Here is a 21,062-nt window from a genome sequence, read left to right on the forward strand (position 1 = left end):
TCTCCTCCTTTCTGTCTCTCAAATAAATAAAAAATAATTAAAATTATATTTAATGTTATCCTTACCCTTGTTAACCTTCATAAAACATGGCTGGAGCAAAATAATGAACATTAATATAATTCTCTCACATTGCAGCTCAATTCACAATAGCTAAGACCTGGAACCAACCCAAATGCCCATCAACAGTAGACTGGATAAAGAAATTATGGGACATGTACTCCATAGAATACTATACAGCAGTAAGAAACAATGAAACCCGGTCATTTGCAACAAGATGGAGGAATCTGGAAAACATTATGCTGAGTGAATTAAGCCAGTCCCAAAGAGACAAATATCATTTGTTCTCCCTGATCGGCGACAACTGAGCACCAAAGGAGACATGGCTCAATTTTTAAAATTTTTTTAATAGGAAAGTTAATGTAATAAAAATATTGACTGGGAATGTAATCTGTCTGTATAATATTCATACTTCTTATTTCTCATCCTCCTCTCTGTCATTTCTTTCCTTTAGATCACTGCACTATTACTTGGCAACTCACCAGAGAATGGAAAGAAACAAAAGCAATTCAATTTTCATTAGTTAATACAGCCACATGGGCCTGTAAAAATTAGTCATTATCATCCCAGAATACTAATTTTCAGGTGACTAAGTTTACAGTTACGGTCCCTGTCAGCTGTTACAAACAAATAATAGGATATAATGCATGCAGAAAAGGGCTATGCTTTAAAGTGCCTCCTTTTGGTCTAATACATAAATGTTTGATAGAAGAATAAAAAGAGGGGAAAATGAAAGTACTGCACAAATGCAAGAGGATACACTTATGTATGCAGATTCACAGAAACTTAAAACCGGAAGAGATGCATGCAGAAAAAGAAGAATAAATTGCATCTGTTAAATGGTCAAGCTTGGTAGACAATTTGAGGGCAAATCCACGCTCTACCACTTACTGGCTAAGTGAACTGAGCAAATTACTTAACTGTCTGAGCCTCAGTTTCCTCATCTATCCAGATGGAGCTAATAACAGAACAGCTTCACAGACGAAGTGCCTAACACACAGCAGGACTCAAGTGAAATCTCATCTAATGAAACACCCACCTTTAAAAGAACATTAAACCAAGCATACAGAAATCAAGAAGACTTTCAAGTCACTCTGTTTTCTGTTGGCAAAACCTGACTAGAACTCAGACCTTCTGCCTCCAAGGTGCATGATCAACACTGCTTATCAGAAAACTTACCCTGAGAAGAGAATGAGGTGACAAATGTTAAGCTATGGTGATACTGGTTCTTGAAATTCAGAGTGTTTTTAAAAACACATGGAAAGGTGTGTAAAACAAAGGCAACATTCTCTCATGCCCCACAAGAAGATATTTCGATCAGATGAAATCTGGGATATTGTGCTTTCAAAAAGCATTCCAGATTATTCTCCTGCATGGACCTTGGACCATACATTGAGAAGCTCTGCTGTAGAAGAGGAAAAGTAAACAGCTCCCCATACATAGTCTGACCATTACAATCACCTCCAGAGCTCCACCTTGACCTATACATTAGAATCACTGAAGGTGACATCCAGGCCATCTGTATTTTCCGAAGTCTCCCCAGATGACCCTTCCATGTGTCAGGTTGGAGAATCCATGGTATATAGACAGACAACATCACCATCTCTGCAGACATCAACCTATTGACACTGGAAAGTGGTAAGTTGGTGAAATTAAAGAAGAATCCTTTATAAGAGCTCAAGGGCAAAGGTAGGCGATCCTGTAACCAGTGAACCTTAATGCAGGAAGCATGTGAGTCTTAGACAAGCAGGTGATCCCTGAAAAAGCAGCAGACATTGAGCCCACTTCTGTCTGGCCCTAAACATGATCTGCCCTTTGCCTTCTCTGTTTATACATTCATCTTTAACAGACATACCACTTACTCTGAATCCTCAGCAATCTCTGTCGGAACGTCTTTGACAATTAAGTCGAGTAGGATCTTGTGCCATAGTTCAACTCAGCTAATCACATTTACTCTGGTTCCTGGAGGACTTGCTAAACTTCTCTGACTTTCCAAGTCATTCTCTATAAGATCTATTTTGCCTATTTCATATGGATTGGGGATAATCAACAGAAACAATGTATCTGAAAGCCTTTTTCCAATTCCAAAGCAATATATGATTTAAGACACTCCTTGTTCAAAATTCATCTATCTGGGCCAGTGCTGAGGCTTGGAAGGTTAAGCGGCTGCCTGCAGTGCCAGCATCCCATAAGGGTGCTGGTTTGTCTCCTGGCTGCTCCACTTTGAATCCAGCTCTCTGCTAATGTGCCTAGGAAAGCAGTAGAGGATGGTCCAACTCCTTGGGGCCCTTGCCACCCATGTGAAAGACCCGGAAGAAGCTCCTGCCTCCTGGCTTTGGCCTGGCACAACCCTGGCCATTGCAGCCATTGCAGCCATTGGGGAGTGAACCAGCGGATGGAGGATCTCCTTTCTCTCTCTCTTTCTCCTTTTCTCTCTCTGTATCTCCACTTTCAAATATATAAATAAATCTTTAAAAACAAAACAGAAAAAGGAAAAAAAATTCATCTCCTTATCCTGATAAAGGTGTAGCATACTTATGTAAGTTGTATTCAGCAGGCAAGGAAATAGGGGCTGGTTGAGTAGCTTCCACTAAGCCCCTGAGCCTGGAAGACCACACTGTCAACTTGCAAAGATTTAATCAGGAGAGGTGACCATCTGTACTGAGAATGACAAATGTCACAGGACCAGGGAAGTTCAAGTTAGATTAAAGTAAGATCGGCCGGCGCCGTGGCTCAACAGGCTAATCCTCCACCTTGCGGCGCCAGCATACCGGGTTCTAGTCCCGGTCAGGGCGCCGGATTCTGTCCCAGTTGCCCTCTCTTCCAGGCCAGCTCTCTGCTATGGCCCGGGAGTGCAGTGGAGGATGGCCCAAGTGCTTGGGCCCTGCACCCCCCGGGAGACCAGGATAAGCACCTGGCTCCTGGCTTCAGATCAGCGCGAGAATTTATATGCTTACTACTTGGAAAATAACTCAAAAGCCATCCAGACGAACTCTGCACACAACTAAGCAAGAGGACAAACAGAGAAGATATGAAAGAGAAATTGAATGACAAAATAAAAGAAATATTGAATAACAAGCTACTTCTGTAATTAAATACCAATGAACAAGCTGGGAACTCTCATTGTATCTAATTCTCCAGTGGGAATGTATAATCTAATGCAAGACGAGATCTAAGGAGAGTTTTAACCAGAGATAATTAAGGAAACAGAATTGAACACTTTAAGGTAGCAGGAAGGATGTTCTAAAAAGAATAGCTAAGCCTTTGCTTCTCTCAGGTGCCACAGAATACATAGTCTCTATATGGACTACAGGGAAGTGAAATGTCAAACTCCACAGATAAAATAATGACCATCACATTCAACTCTGACTTCTAAGACACCAGGCTTTGCTGCGTAACTCATTATCACAATTATTTAACAAATCTGGTTGATAATTTTCAAAATCATTGGCTACACAAGTTAAATAGAAGGGTAAACTTCTCAGCAGGAGGATAATGCAAAAAAAGGGGGGGGGCTTCTATCACATTTGAGAAACAGATTTTAGGAATCTCCAAATTAATGACAAATGTACAACTTCTGTGAAGTGAAATCATGCAGTTGGAAAACATATGTGAATGAAAACCATGGGCTTGCATTCATAAACATGCAGCACCAAGTAGTTTCATTTTGCACTGGCTTTTATGCCAGGCCTACACAGATGATGACACAGATTGGAGACTTCCTTTTAAAATGCAACCATTGTAAAAATGTAAACAGAACTGATGACATAATGTTGGCAAGGTGTGTGGTGTACACAAAAAGGGACACCTTCAAAAGAAAGCTGCCAAGGTCAGTGATAATTGTGCACACTAACCCTAATAAAACCTCATTCTATCACTGTACAAATGATCTTTGCCCAATGACACAATGATCTTACCAGGAATACCACTCACACCCAGATTTCTTTGTCAAACAATAAAGTTAGGAATAACTTAAACAAAAATCCATATCTTCCAACTAGCAACATGCAGATGTTGTTTGGGTATTGTACTTTTAGGGCAAGTAAATAAATACAGCTCCAAACACATTTTAAAGATGAGTAAAAATCTCAGATAGGTAACTTAGCTAAAGCTAAATATCACTGTGAAGAATAAAGATCTCAACTTTCTGTTAGTCTGTGTCATATTCATATTCAAATTCCTATGACATGCAGCCCTAATGATTTCTGATTTTAGATTGAGAATAATTCATGTAACAAAGGGACAGGATGGATTAGGATGACTTTATCTGTATAACTACTCCTAACACACACACACACAGAATTGAAAACCATGATGTGAATGTTTCTGTGCTTGAAAGCTGATAGAGAATTGGTATTTGACTTTTCAGACTTATGGAACAGCAAGTCAATACTGACTCTCCATTGTACCATATACTACAACATCCAGCTGACTGGGTAATATCTAAGCTATTCTTTGCATTGCTTCCTAACTTAACTTTTACCGATAATACAGTTACATTTCCACAGGCTACTTCATAAGAAATGTGAACAGGAGAAACTCAAAAGATATGTATTCTCTTGAAGCAGTGCTTTTCTAAATCTTCCAGTGATAATAAAACATATAGGGTTTTGACTTCAAAGGGTGAATAAAGAATGTGGATAGCACAACATAAAAAAAATCATTATCAGATGTAAAACAATGAGTAAAATACAAGAAACTCTACATCTTTCACATAAGCTAAATAAAAAATAAGTTAAAGACAAATTACAAAACCTGTTTGATATGTGCACACGGAATATTCATTTACAGCTTAAACTCGGAATCCGCATTCCACTTACCTCATGGCCATTTGTGTCCTTGGAAACAGAGGACACATTAGGACAGAGGGAATGGCATCTCTTTTTTTCTAACTGAAAGTTACGTATTGCATGGGGGCAAAACCTCTCAGTGGTTTGCTTTTCCAAGACACTGCTGTCACTTTTCCATGGGTCTTTAGCAAACCCACTGTTTTCAAGTGATCTCTCTGCACCACAGTGAATGGAACTTAAGCTGGCTGCCTTTCGGACAGGAAACACATCAGTTTTTCTCTGGAATGTTATTTCTCTTGTGTTGACATCATCTAAATGTTTCTCCTGCTTTGCGCAACATGGAGTGCCGTCTTTTTCTGAGATCCTTTCATCCAGTTCGCTGACTTTTACTTCGGTTTCAGTGTCTTTGGAAGGAGCACCGTTCGCACCATAAGACCAACTGCTTGCAGCGCTTGACAGAAGTTTCTGTTTAACACCAGCAGCTACAGCTGTCTTCTCTTGCCGAACCCCTCCTTGCCGTGGAGGGTCTGGGGGAACACAGGGCTCCTGTACCAGTCCCCTGGATAAAAGACCCAACTCTTCTTTCGAAACTTGAATGTGGCTCTTCTTGCCTTCATTTTCCCTGTCTGGCTCCCCTGACGCTGTGTCACATACAGTTTTCTTGATCGGGTTTCGTCTGAAATATTTTCTTCCGGGATAATATTTTTCAGGGCTCAAAGGAGTTTTGGCAGGATCTAAATACTGTTCTTCTTTCTCAGCTCTTACACAGCCACAGACATTCCCCATTTGATTTCAGGAGATCAGAGCTGCACAAACTCACTCATTTCAAAATCCAGGACTTTCTGAGATCCCCATTAAGTCTGAAAATTCCACGCTGACCTCCGATTCCTCACAGAAGCTCTGTGACCATCCTCTTCAGTCTGAGGCCATCTTGCTTATGAAAAAGGCACACGCAAGAAACGCTGTGGCATCCTGCCCGGCTGGGTCCCTGTGTCTCATTAGACACCGTGGCTTATTTCTGGCCACCAATCCTCTTAGACAAACATCACTGCTCACTGTCAAACTGTAGCACTGCGGAGCTTTCAAGGCAAACCCTTAGCTTTACTGATACAAGAAGATTATGACCCTCGCTTTAACTTTCAGTTTTCTAAAATGCAGACACATTAAGAAGTTTGCATTAACCTTTGAAACTACTGGTGGTTCAACCAGGCTGAGAGCAAACAGAAAGCAAATGCCACTCAGGGGAGCTTTAGCAAAGTACCTTTCAAATTTAGTCCCAGAAAGCCTATACCTTCTAGTATACAATTTATTTTCTTAAGAAACACCACCTAATTTTGGTAGTTGTACACAAACAAAAAGCTCAAAAAATTCTGCAAATTATACTAAGACTCTCATTTAATACAACAGCCATAAAAAGATAACAGGATGATTCAACAGGTAGCTGAAGGAGACAATAAATGCTAAAAGCCTAAAATACTCTAATAAATTTGCTTCTAACATCAATCCTCTAAAATAACTTGCAGTATTTTTCAAATAACATAAATTTACAAAGTCTTTTTGCCATTAGTTGATCATTAGGATTTTCATGTGAGCAAACAGATAAATTATATGATTTAAAACATGGAACACTTAAGCAAAAGAAACATTTATGCATTCTTAAACATTAATTAAGGCAGTTACACTTCATATATAACTTTTATAATTGTGCCCTAGTTAAATATTATGCAGTTTTACTGGGACCTTGTTAGAAAAAACAGTAAGTCAGTATAGAACCTTATCATCTAAGGTGTGCATATTTCTAACACTGAGTCATAGATAGGGTAAGGAAATGAGCATTGCATGAAATGGACTTACACGTATGCAAAAGTCACTTGACTAATAAAAAAATTGATGACTACCTTTCTCTAAGTCTTCTCTTGCCTGATCGAAGTATGAACTCATCATATTTGACTGAGTTAGAATACTCAAACAGTTTAACAATGAGGATTGTGGAGGTTTTCCACAGCCTGCACTGTAAGGTTTTCCAGAGTCATTTAAAGGGGACATTGAACATTCTCCAGTAGCCAAACTGAATATCCCAGAAAGCAAGCTGGCAAAAACAAGGTCTTAGATTGGTTTGTTTTAAAGCAATTTTCAGTCTCCTCAACGACCATTGGTCTGACATCACTCAAGAGAGTCTAAAGGCATAATCTGTTCTGACATGACAGAGGGGCAATGAATGATTTGCACTCCCCTCACCCTTCCCTGTAGCCTTGGCAAACTAAGCAACTCCCCATATTCCAGACTAATAAATTGATCTTTCTTAAAATGGCCCGACTTTAGTACCTGCCAGCTAACTGCCAAGCCTTTCTTTAATACTTGCAAAAATGGTCCTTATTCTTTTTTTTTTTTTTTTTTTTTTTGACAGGCAGAGTGGACAGTGAGGGAGAGACAGAGACAGAGAGAAAGGTCTTCCTTTTTTCCATTGGTTCACCCTCCAACGGCCGCTGTGGCTGGTGCACCGCGCTGATCCGAAGCCAGGAGCCAGGTGCCCCTCCTGGTCTCCCATGGGGTGCAGGGCCCAAGCACTTGGGCCATCCTTCACCGCACTCCCGGGCCAGAGCAGACAGCTGGACTGGAAGAGGAGCAACCGGGACAGAATCCAGTGCCCTGAACAGGACTAGAACCTGGTGTGCCAGTGCCACAGGCGGAGGATTAGCCTACTGAGCCACGGCACCGGCCTCCTTATTCTCTCATGCCTTCCTGATCCTAACACAATACTCCCTCCCCGTACATTTCTATGTATTTTTATTTTTTTATAGACAACTGATTCATTACCGTAAATAATAGTTCATTGGATTTATATCCCCCAGGAGACAGAAGGACATGTTTCGTTGTCTTGGTAATCTCTGGATCTAGCATGTGGTAGGCAATGATACAGAATTACTATGATGATAACACCTATCTTTAGAAAGCCTGACTGAAAAACGGATTCAATATATGGTGCTCGTAACAAATAATTTTGAAGCAAATAAACACGCTATTCTTCTGAAACCTCCCTTACTTATGTGAAGTACAGAAGGAAAAAAAAAAAGCTCAGTCATCTGAGTGCATGGTGATGACTGTTATAAATAGCTTTATATCTTGGCATAACCTGAAAATACTTCTTTTTTTATTTATTTATTTGACAGATAGAGTTAGACAGTGAGAGAGAGAGAGAGAGAGAGAGAGAAAGAGAGAGAGGTCTTCCTCCTGTTGGTTCACACCCCAAATGGCCACTACAACCGGCACTGCACCGATCTGAAGCCAGGAGCCAGGTGCTTCCTCCTGGTCTCCCACGCAGATGTAGGGACCCACTGCATTCCCGGGCCACAGCAGAGAGCTGGACTGGAAGAGGAGCAGCCGGGACTAGAACTGGAGCCCACATGGGATGCCAGTGCCGCAGGTGGAGGATTAACCAAGTGAGCCATGGCGCTGGCCCCTGAAAATACTTCTAATCTTAAAATTGTCATAATACTAAGAAAAAGTTATTTTGTTTAAATAAAGAACACTGCCATTTTCTCAAAATGCAGGTATGATCCATTTTAAATAATCTAGGTCGAATCTATAATTATTGGTGATAATCTCATAGTCATAGTATTATATGATTCGAGTCCTAAAACACAATGTATTCCATAATATCATGCCACAAAATTATATCGAAGTAAAACTTTTTTTCTGCCAAAGACACTTGAACCCCAAAGGGCTTTCTTAGTAATTCTTTTCCTTCACATTTCTTCAACCTAGAGTCTCAATACACTGCTTCTAGTTCCCAACCATTTATTCACATTTCGGTCTGTCAATTTCTAGTTTCTGTTCCCAGTAGACTGTATAGATTGTATTTTCTCCAAGTGTCTTCCTTCTAGACAAAAACTATTCAGCTGTCCTCCATTTTCATTTTCTCATGGTCTCTAGCGGCACTTTATACAGCTCATCATTCTCTTTCACTTGAAATTCTCTTCCCTTGGTTTTTTCAGAACATTATCCTGTTGCTTCATCCACCTCTACAATTGCCCCCTTTTCTGTTTCTCTACCATGAGCCTTCCTTGCACCTGGAATCACGAGTCTTCTACACACTGTTATCCTTAGCTCTCAATTCTTCTCCACTTACTCTCTTCCCTTGGATTCTCTGAAGATCACTTCTCTCTGCTCCTGGGTGTGCCACCTGTGCCACTGACTTCCCAGCTCTGCTCTGCTCACATTTCTCAATGCTCACCAAACCGGTGCACACTAAGCTATCCCTCTACCCAGCAAGTCCACCAAAAAGTCACCAGTCTTCCCCACATCTCTGTTTGAGCTCCCAGGCTAAAGTTTTTAGTCACCCTCTATGTCCTGTGGCTGAGTGCCTTCCTTTCTTTCTTCAAAATGTCTTCTCCTGGATTCAACTTTCCATCCCCACCTGAATCCAGACCTTTTACCACTCCACTGAGATCACCCATCAGCTATTTAGCTTATCTCCCTGACGCTGGATTTTGTTCGTATCTATATTGCTTAGAATTGGTACAGTCTGATTCCTGAAACACAATCTGTCAAGCTCTGACTGGCTAAGTGATGTACCTAATCACAGACATAAATAAAAGAGCCAGAGAGAAATTTACATCTGCCTGCCTCCAAAGCCAGGGTGCATTCCCTGCCCCACAAGGATCCTTACTCTGACATTAAAAACCCAGACATAGCCAGCCTCACCACCTTTATGGTGATGCAGTGACCCACTCCCTGCTCTGATTGGCCTCTGACTTTCCCACCTGCCATTCATATGGTTTCTTTTTTTATTATTTATTTGACAGGTAGAGTTATAGACAGAGAGAGACAGAGAGAAAGGTCTTCCTTCCATTGGTTCACTCCCTAACTGGCCACGATGGATGGAGCTGCGTCGATCCGAAGCCAGGAGCCAAGTGCTTCTTCCTGGTCTCCCATGCAGGTGCAGGGTCCCAAGCACTTGGACCATCCTCCACTGCTTTCCCAGGCCACAGCAGAGAGCTGGACTGGAAGAGGAGCAACCAGGACTAGAACCGGCGCCCATGTGGAATGCCAGTGCCACAGGCGGAGGATTAACCTGGTAAGCCACGGCACCAGCCCCATATGGTTTCAATCCTGCTACAATCTCAGGGACTTGATCCATTAGAACTAATGAAAGGATCCTCAAGAAAGCCACTGAGAAACTCCCCATGAAATCAGCTTTTGGGTCAGTTCTAACTATACTCTTCCCAACTAGGTTAACAAGCTGTGGCTCTGCACCCTGTGTGCAAATCCTTGCCTTAGTCTGGTGCTCAGCACACCCACCCCTGAAGGACAGGGGGCTCAAGTAACAGGGATCCTTGGTTCTTCAAAGTCCTGGATCCCTACTCTTGTTCCTGGTTCTCCCTGACATCCGCTGAGTAGACATACAACTGTTTTTTTGTTTTGTTTTGTTTTGTTTTGACAGGCAGAGTGGACAGTGAGAGAGAGAGAGCGACAGAGAGAAAGGTCTTCCTTTTTGCTGCTGGTTCACCCTCCAATGGCTGCTGCGGCCAGCGCACCGCGCTGATCCAAAGGCAGGAGCCAGGTGCTTCTCCTGGTCTCCCATGGGGTGCAGGGCCCAAGCACTTCGGCCATCCTCCACTGCACTCCCAGGCCACAGCAGAGAACTGGCCTGGAAGAGGGGCAACCGGGACAGAATCCGGCGCCCCAACCAGGACTAGAACCCGGTGTGCCAGCGCTGCAAGGCGGAGGATTAGCCTATTGAGCCGCGGTGCCCGCCAAGTAGACATACACCTGTACAAACTGCCCTACAGTCAGGCTGGCTAAAACCTTTCTTCTGCTTACCCTGACTCAATTTCCTCCTGCTCAAACTGCTCTGCTTCCTGTTCAGCTCCTTTACTCTTCCTGGACTTAACTTCACATAGCTCTCCATATCTGCCAGACCTAGCCTATGCCCATTATTTTCCACCATTCCCTAACAAACTCTGTGTTTCAGTCTAATTTTACTCCTCTCCAGGCTTGGTTCAAAGGCCCTGATCTTTTCTGAAGCTGGCAAGCTCTCTCTTCCTCTTGAAGTTCACCTACACAGTAATCAACCAGTGAGAGATACTGTCAGCCTCCTTGCTGTGCACAGCACATTTTGTTAGTGAACAGGCGGTTGATAAACTAAAACAAGTTCCAAAGTTACAGGTCACTTTAAATCAAATGAAGGTGATTTTTAAAAACTTTTTAAAAAATCAAAAATTAGTCCCCAGTTGGCATAAGTTTATTAGGTATTATTTTTATAGTAAGTAAATTTGCACTTCTCTCCTCAAATCTAGAATAAGAAAGGGTAACTCTACACAACTCTACGTGAAGCATGGGTATCCTATTTTACCTCAAACATATTTCTTTTGATGATAATTGTACTGCCATCTAGTGTCTACCATAGGAGAAATGCCAATAAAAATCATTCTAAATAAAGACTGGGTCATAAAATCTTTATGTATCTAAAACATGTAATACTTTCCAAAGAACAAAAGAAATGTGTCTGTATTAAATAGTAAGACTAAGTTATCTGCTTTCCAACTCTGGAATTACAAGTATTGTCCTTAAAATTGCATTTAAGACTCTCAAGAACAGAAGAAAACGAAGTGCCAGGTTCACAACAGCATATAAATTGAAAGAACAATTCAAATTCATTGCTTAAGAAAAGAAGACTGGAATTGACTTTTCTTCCATGTGGCCCGAAGACACACCAGTCGTTTAGTAACTAGCAATGAGAGGCTACCAGAAACTACAATCAAGAAAAGCTGGGCTTACCTGAAAGTGCAAAATTATTGTCCATATTAATCCCAAAGTCAATTTGGGATTTCCATCTGTTATGTCATCATTTCTAATGTTCACTAATTTCACCTGTTGTATATGAGAAGAAATCAGACAGACTTTATCAAATTGGCACTAGTTATCCTTACCTACATAAAAGCAATTTTGAATTTTGCAAAGAAAAAAAGAAATAATTTAAATACCAGTAGTACCCCCCAAATACTCTTTTATCCTTATGATGGATCATTTTATGTTACAAATTACAGGACAACCACAAAGAAAAAATGGATGTTATTGTCTTCTAGAACAAACACAAAAACCACATGTGAAAACAAAAATACAAATCAAGTAGGAAGCCCAAAATACTTTATTTCTCAAATTAGAAATATTTTGGGCTTTTGAAAATATCCTATATTTCATTCTCACAATTAAGTAGGAAACTGTTCTGAACCATAAAATTTTTTTAAGTGTTTTTTAAAGATTCATTTATTTACGTGAAAGTCAAGAGTTACAGTGATCACATAGGCCAGGGCTGAGCCAGTCCAAAGCCAAGAGCCAGGAACTTCATCCAAGTTTCTCATGTGAGTGGTAGGGACCAAGCACTGGGGCTATCCTCTACTGATCTTCACAGGACATTGGCAGGGAACCTACAATCTGCCAGCATTCTAAGCAGCAGCTTTACCTGCTTTGCCACAATATCTGCCCCAACCATAAAATAATTGTAAAGACATTTTCCTATTTCCATCCTAAAGGTTTTTAAAAAAACTAATTATTTTTCTATCAACCTACAAAATACAAATATACATAAACAACTGGCCATTTTGAAAGCTGGTCAAATATTTAAAAATAATGCAAATCTCAGACTTAACACTTATCAAGTATCAAAGAGTATGTTCAGAAAATATACTGATAATCTCTAAATTGTGTCTTAGGAAAAAGAATTATATCATGAATTAAATGTCAAAAATTACATACCATAGTATCCAATATTTTACTATCTAGACAAAATACTGTCAAAACATTTCAGACAAGGGAGTCTAATTAATCATTAATCTGTCTGAAAACTTCTACTGGAATGAATAATGAGGCAAACACCAATAACATTTAAAATATTTAAGCACTGAACATTTGTTAGAATTTAATAAAAGCACTGAACTTAATAAAAGCATTTTACTGTATATAATAAACTAAATGAAGGAATAATAAAATCCAGCATTTCCCTCGCCTCTTTAGCCTTTTGCCTACTCCTCTGAAAATTCCAATTGCTGCCACCTTTGGTTTCTTACTTTCAACTTCCTTGCATTTCTTTTTATAGTTACTAACGTGTTGGCTTATGCTACTATAATATACAAGGTCGCCAATTCAAGATCACAACCAATATGGTGTTCATTCTTTTCCATGGTAGCACCTGAAAACTCAAGCTAGTTGGACACTGCTGTCAGAAATGTTGTTTTAGAGAGCCAGTGTTGTGGCATAGAGGGTAAAGCCATTGCCTGTGATAGCATTCAGACACTGGTTCATATCCCAGCTGCTCTACTTCCAATCCAGTTCCTTGCTAATGGCCTGGGAAAAGCAGCAAGAGATGGCCTTTGGCACCCACATGGGAAACCTGGATGAAGCTCCTGGCTTTGACCTGACCTAGTTCTTGCCTTTGCAACCATCTGGAGAATGAACCAATGGATGAAGATATTTCTCCCTCTCTAATTCTGTAAATTTGCCTTTCAAATAAATAAAAATAAAAAGTCTTTGGAAAAAAGAAAGCAAAATGTTTTATTTTTAACCACGCATAAATTATTCAACATTACTGCTATGGTTTCAAGGGGTCCTTTTCAAAATTCAAGTGTTATCAATGAGATTGTGTTGAGAGGTGGAGCCGTTTAGACATAATTAGGTCACGAGGGCCTCTTCCCTCATGAATGGAATTAGGAGCCGTTCTAAGACAGCTTGATGCAGGGAATTCTGCCCTCTGTCCTGTCTGCCATGTGAGGACGTGGTGTACCTCCTCTCCAGAGAATGCAGCCCTCATCAGACACCAAACACCAGTGTCTTGATCTTGGACTTCTATCTTACAGAACTGTAAGAAATGAATTTCTTTTCTCTGTAAATTATCCAGTCTCAGAAACAGCAGCACAGAACAGGCTAAGAAAATTATCTACTTAGAAAAAATAAAATATTGCCTCATCACCACTAAACACTCAAAATGCTTACACTAAGTTACAAGAAGTATGAATATGTATGTAAAATAATAATAAAGGATTGCTTTGCTGCTACTAAGAACTGTTCACAGGCATTCTTGGCATTCTGTTGCTGTCAAAATGTCTTTTACTTTCTTAGACAAATGCTTTCCACTTCAAACAGAAGGAAAATCAGTTGTTCTTACTCAGATGAAAATGTAGTCACTTAAAATTCCTCTCGGCTTACATCTGCCACTAGATTCCTTTTCTTAGAAGCAAATATTTTAAAAACATTTAAAAATATTTGCTTACCAAAGCACAGGCTCAATGGTTACAACTCACAGTCAAGTTTAATCTTTTCATTCCCTGACATGTTTCCATATAGATTTACTTAATCACATAGATGATTACCCCCTTTGGAAAGCATCCTACCTGGCGTCTTTTCAAGTAGTCAAGTGCAATCTGTACATTCTGCAGTCTGTGAAAACGCATCCGACCTTTCTCTCTGGGCTAAGAACAGAAAAACGCAGGTATAAAAAAACATTGTAGTTTCTGATACCACCGACCATGCAATTTAAATGTATTTTCTGCTTATTTACTCACTTTTTAGGATAGGCTCATAATTTTTAAGATGTTTTTAACTTATTTGTAACTACTTAGTATTGAACTTCAAACTACTAGGATTTTTTTCCAAATGTGCTTTACTCAAATATATGATTTATTCTAAATGTTTTATTTAAACAAAAGGAAAAGAGAAAATGACATAAGACACACAGATTTTCAATATTTGCTAAGAGAACAATTCTGGACAATAGTTATTCAGCCATGGATGCACAAAATAATTAAATACCACTCTCCATTTTACCTTTTAAAAAACATTAACTACTAGCAAGAGGGTTTATAAGTATAAATATATGGCATGTTAATGGAAATGAGGTAGAGTAGCATGCAGTTAGTATAAAAATTATAAAAATCACCAAGGAGAAAGATAAAGGTTTACTTAACCATAATTGAGGAAGAAAGAAAAGCAATTAAATTCAAATATTTCTTCCTCACTTTATTTTACTTTTTTACAAAATTGGACTCTGTAATAACCACAAGGGATTCTATACTAGCTTTACACTGCTTGAGAATGAACATGATTAATTTCTCAGTCTCAGAAAAAGTGGAAAACTATGATTATTTTCCTTAATGCCGTTTCCCTTAAGAAACTCTGCAAGTTAGCAGAAGGAAAACATAAGGAAATAGAGCTGAGAAATGCTAAACAAAATACAATGAACGGAGCTGAAATTTATCAGATAAAATCTTCCAAAGGGAAAAAAGAATAAAACTGACAGCTTAGCTTCTTAAATATGAATTGGTTATTGAAGCCAAGGGTGTCATAATAAAACAGACAGCAAACCACAGGAGGGAAAGTAAGTTCTTTTGGATAATGAGTAGGAATGATACTCATAAATTCACCCGCTGGATCCAACAAAAGCACTATGAAATCTGGGGACTCAAGATGAAGATGACAAAAGAAACAATCTGTCTTGCAAAGGTGGGCTGAAGTCAGCTAAGTATGATGGAGAATGAACAGCCCTTTTGAGTTCTACCCAATACAGAATGTGAACTCTTCCTCCCTTCCAAATATTAACAGGAGAAATAGTAGATAAATAAATAATCAAATAGCTACTGACAACAGGTATGATTTAAAACAGGCACTGGAGTAATAAACAGGTCCCATGTTTGAAACATCAATTTCAGAAGTAGAATAAATGTCCATAAAGATTAGGCTGGTTATAAGGTTTCTGTATTTGTATACAATGGATAGATAGAACTCTTTGGCTAAAATGCCATCATATACTTTAACTAAATATGAAGAATTACCATGCAGTGCATAGTAATGCATACAAAATCATTTTAGCTTTCTGTAGACAAATTTAAAGAGAAAATACTTCTTCATTTCCAATGTTTTGGTACAAACACCTCCACCTCACGGTGGGCTTTCGTCCCTCCACTACTTTTCTCAGAAGGAGCCCCAAGCCCGTGAGTTACTTCTCTATCAGGTTAGCGCTCACCGCACTGGACCGGCTAGGTTAGTCGAGTTATGGGGGCCGACACCTACCCCCTTATCCTCATCCTCCACATCCTCATGCTGTTCATATTCGCATGCTTCTGTTGCACTCACCAATCGTAAGGTCTTCAAAAAATCTCGCTCCCTTGGCTAATGAATATAACAGACAGGAGATAGGACAGCAAAGACACAAGACAGACCACAAATGAAAAGAAGAGCATGAACAGAACATAATGAGGGAGAACATGTAACCAAGAAGGGGAAGGAATGTCCACAACAAAAGGGAAATGACACCTATGGAATGGGTTAGACCATTTTTCAGAAAGCAGTGTTTATTTCTTTGCTTTGTGTGAGTCTTTTAATATGCGGTTACATTATGCATCCAGCTTCCGCCAAGCAAAAAATTTCAAAGGTAAAAAAGAAGCCAGAACAAAAATAGTATTTTAATGGCAGAACTGATTTTATAAGTGAAGTAATCAAAGTGCTTCAGTCTCTCAAATCACATCATTGGAAGTCTAAAAATGCTTCAAAATCTAACTAGAACTTTTTCTTTCAGGCAGAATTCAAAGATCAAAGGATAAATGTTGCAAAAAAATGAATCATCTGTGTGGAAAACACAGTGATCATATATGGAGAGGATTACATGTTCTTCAAAATAAATTCAGAAATGTAAAACTTACCAAGGTATCCCCTGAAAGGACCTCTAAAAGAGAAATCAAATTGTGTCCATCCCTTAAATCTTCATAGAGATCATTCACATGTTTTCGGACCTACAAAGGAAAAAGGGAAACTTTTGGTCCTAGAACTCAGAATCACCCTTAACATTCTTAAACAAGAAAGTAGAAAATATTCTTCACATGGTATTCCATCATGCAGCTACTTTTTTTATTTTTAACCACTCATTACCTAAAAACTAAATTTAAATCTAAAACTGAAATTAAATAAACTGAATTCCAGACTAGTTCGTCATAAAGGCAATTAGGATTTTTATATTTTTAACATGCTACAATAAATATAATCACACAGACTACTACAAGGGGATAGTAGTCTGTGACTGATCACTGGCAATGCCCTAACTTTACTGACAATTCCTGATATAGCAACCACAGCCACCTTAACAGGAGCACTAAGTTTTGTGTTTTTTTTTTTTAATAAAAGATTTATTTATTTATTTGAAAGTCAGAGTTACATAGAAAGAGGAGAAGCAGAGAGAGAGAGAGAGAGAGAGAGAGAGATCTTCCAACCGATGGTTCACTCCCCAGATGGCCACAACGGCCAGAATTGTGTTGATCTGAAGCCAGGAGCCAGGAGCTTCTTCTGGGTCTCCCATGCAGGTGCAGGGGCCCGAGGACTTGGGCCATCTTCTTACTGCTTCCCTAGGCCATAGCGGAAAGCTGGATCGGAAGTGCAGCATCTGGGTCTCCAACCGGCGCCCATATGGGATGCCATGGGATGCTGGCGTTTTAGGCCAGGGCGTTAACCCACTGTGCCACAGCGCCGGCCCCAGAGCACTAAGTTTTTACCCTCCAATTGGTCTTCCTATATTCTAATCCACACAGTATTAAGGATGCAGAGGCTCACACTCCACATCTTAAACATCTGTGGATGTAGGCTAGGTAAAGGATACAGAGACTGTGTACTATTGCTTCAATTTCCTGTGAGCCTAAAATTGCTTCAAAATAAAAGGCTTTTCACAACCATATATGTCACATTAGAAGGGCTCTGGGCTGGTGCTGTGGCAAGTGGGTAAAGGCACCACCTACAGTGCTGGCAACCCATATGAGCACCGGTTGGAGTCCTGGATGCTCCATTTCCAATCCAGCTCTGCTATGGCCTGGGAAAGCAGAAGAAGACGACCGAAATCCTTGGGCTCTTGCATCTACATGGGAGACCCAGAAGAAGCTCCTGGCTCCTGTATTTGAATCAGCAGAGCTCCAGCTGTGGTGGCCATCTGGGAAGTGAACCAGTGGATGGAAGACACCTCTCTCTCTCTCTCTCTCTCTCTTCTCTCCCTCTCTGCCTCTACCTCTGTCTCTCTGTAACTCTATCCTTCAAGTAAATAAATAAATAAATCTTTAAAAAGAGGGGCAGGGGAGGGCTCTGTCCAAACCTTCCTCTGTATAACATAAATCTGTGATGGAGCATCATTGAAACTACGTCAAAACTAAATAACACTAGCAAACAACTGACATCCAGTCCATAAGAGCTATATTCATTCCACAGGCTGACAAAAGCCTATGAATTTGGAGCTCAAACCACCAATGTCCTAAAAGCTTTGCCCAGTCTGCCTACTGGGGACAGCTCTCCTAAGTACTTAGCTGATTACAAGATCTGTGCTAGACAGACAAAGGAGGCTACTCAGATGGCTGCTCCACAGTGGCTGGCATATTTCCATTTCTCACCTTTCAATGATTCTGGGCCTCATTACTTTATGCTGCTGTCATGAAGAGAACCAAAGAAGTGGTTTACAAAGAGGGAGTAACCAGAATTCTGCCTGTTTTCACCTGTGACACAAGACCTGCGTGGCTATCTAGTCTCTGGACTAAATTCTGAAGGTTTAATCTATATGAATCAAACTTCTTTATACTTCCCAAATGTCAAGTGAATATATAGCAAAAAGTAATAAAAAAGAAAAACTAAAACTATGATTAAAACTAGCTGACTATGATCAACAAGCAAGAAATGGCCTAATGTACACTGTACCTTTAATGGTAAGCCTTTCACTCCAGAACTGTAGTTTAAATGCCATTAAACTGTATTATCTTAATTAACTACACATTTTGCAGTATCTTTTATTAGCGTCAGAAAATACTTTTGAATTATGAGTAAACAATTCCCGTAGGGGTTTCATATCAAATTTGTAGTGCTTTGAGACATTTTACCTAAATCACAGAAAAAATTTTTTTAATTTTATTCATTTATTTGAGAGGTAGAGCTAACAGACAGAGAGAGGGAGAAACACAGAGAGAGGTCTTCCATCTGCTGGTTCACTCCCCAGGTGGCCGCAACAGCCAGAGCTGAGCCGATCCACAGTAAGGAGCCAGGAGCCTCCTCCAGGTCTCCCACACGGGTGCGGGGACCCAACCACTTGGGCCATCCTCTACACTTTTCCAGGCCATAGCAGAGAGCTGGGTAGGAAGAGGAGAAGCTAGGACTTGGAACAGCGTCCATGAAGGATTCCGGCACCTCAGGTGGAGGCTTAGCCCACTACATCACAGCACCAGCCCAGAATCACAGAATCTTAATATTCAATTAACAATTTAGTAGCATTAACCACAAATAATTTAAACAATAAACTTAGGCTTAGGTTCTTACTGCTAAGTAACTGCAAAAAATAAATAAATAAATAACAGAATGCATCACATGACTTTTAATCACATCTCCCTCTTTACAAACTGACATTTTGTTTTGATTTCCTAATATCCAAGATGTAGTATCACATGACTGGTGCCACAAGACTACACAAACAAAAGTTTAAAAGTATTTTCTTCCTCTAAAACAAATATCATGATATATTTTAGGCAATCTTTATTTATAAAATATGTTAATATCCAAATAAGGTACTAAGGGATTGTCCCTTCCATTAAAATATTTATCTTGGGAATACTTGTAAGTAATAATGCTCTGGAGTTCTGAATTACCTTTCAGAGATGAATCAGTTTTCAATGACCTTTGCAAGCACACATCTACTGTGAGTCTACATGCACAGCACCTATACATGCACAGAAGCTTAGCAAAACTCCAACACTATATTTGTACTCACATATCAGAGCTCTGTAACAAATAAGCACTACTCCAAGGCATGAGCTTAAAATTTACCTGACCAAGACTTACTTAAAAACAAGTCAGAAAAACCACACTTGTGAATATTATACATATTTAATATCTGAATCTATGTATTTCTGAATGTGTCGTGTATGTGACCAGAAGCAGCCTAACTCTAAAAGAGCCTGAACAGGAACCCTGAGATCATATTTATATAAACAACATTATGCAGCTCTTGATCCATGGCCAGTTGCTTAATCTCTCAAAAATAAATGACTTCATTGTGCAGGTCTGACACTCTGAGTACACAAAAGGATAGAGGGCTGCAAGCACATGATCAGGAGGGGCCTCCCAAGACAGCAATAACAGACAGTACGGAGAATGCCGTGAGAGCCCTGCCAGTCTCACATTTCACTCCACATCCCACTTCCTATGTCTTCTCACTCCAGGACATTTAAAGATGGGGTGTGATTCCGAACACTTATTTCATAGGAAGGCAATTTCACAACTTGCCTTGCCAGATTGAACTAAACCCTCTCTATCAGGGGAAGCTTTCCAAAGCTAGGTGTCAGTTTTCACCATCATGTTTATGCTACAATAGAGAAAAATTAAGTATGCTTAGAGAAGGAAAATAATAATATTAATATATAATAATGTCAGGCAAAGATGAAGTAGTAAAAGAAAAAACTTGTTATACAAGAAAACGAGTTAGGAGACCTTCGTTCTACCCTTGCTTCTCCCCCTGGCCTCATGAACCTGCATCAGCTGCCTTCACTTGCCAGGCCTGTTTTCTCATCTGCAAAATCAAAGTATGAAAAAAGAAGGCATCTGGTTCAAACTAGAGAACAAAAAGTCTATGGTTTGAAAGTAAAATTATCATTTTTAAAAAAAAATCAATGATTTGTCAGCTTAAAAGAAAATGTATACCATGCAGAGCTACTCTTAAGCCTGTGGCTTAATTCCTTAAGAATTTTAGAGGAAATACACAACTTGTATAATGCTTTAAAATACCCTGAGACGCTGGCTTTCATGGAGCACTGCCTTCTCTTGTCTCGGGTGATTATTCTGAAGACTCCCAGAAATACTACACATGAAAAGTACTCTACAAATTATCATTCCATGAAAAGCAAATGTCACCATTCTAACAACACTAAAGAAAAATACACACAGGATGAATTACCACTAGGTGCCTGACCCTGTGCTAAAGTGCTTCATCAAAGTCTACTCTCATTCTTATCAAAAATAAATAAAATTTTAGTAGGTATTAAAAATCAACATTATGAAGATGGGGTGGTAGTGTATGAACTGAGGGGAGAAAATCAAAGTTCTGGGAAGTGTCTGATCAAATGAGCAATGAAGAGACAGAAAGGAAGCGGAGTTACATAGAAAAGCCTTAATTATTCTGCCCAAAGTCTGAGTCACACACACTTGGCCTGG

General features: G+C 39.7%; 1 protein-coding gene across 1 annotated transcript in view; it reads right to left on the reverse strand.

Annotated features, from left to right (window-relative positions):
* The window catches only part of LOC133755991 (dystonin-like), a 492,822-nt gene that overhangs the window by 226,918 nt on the left and 244,842 nt on the right, over positions 1-21,062 (reverse strand). Inside the window, 3 exon segments of the mRNA XM_062186300.1 lie at positions 11,628-11,720; positions 14,237-14,314; positions 16,541-16,630. Of these exon segments, the coding sequence (XP_062042284.1) occupies positions 11,628-11,720; positions 14,237-14,314; positions 16,541-16,630 (261 nt within the window).

The sequence above is a fragment of the Lepus europaeus genome, chromosome 3, assembly GCF_033115175.1.
Source record: "Lepus europaeus isolate LE1 chromosome 3, mLepTim1.pri, whole genome shotgun sequence".
In the NCBI taxonomy this organism is placed as follows: domain Eukaryota; kingdom Metazoa; phylum Chordata; class Mammalia; order Lagomorpha; family Leporidae; genus Lepus; species Lepus europaeus.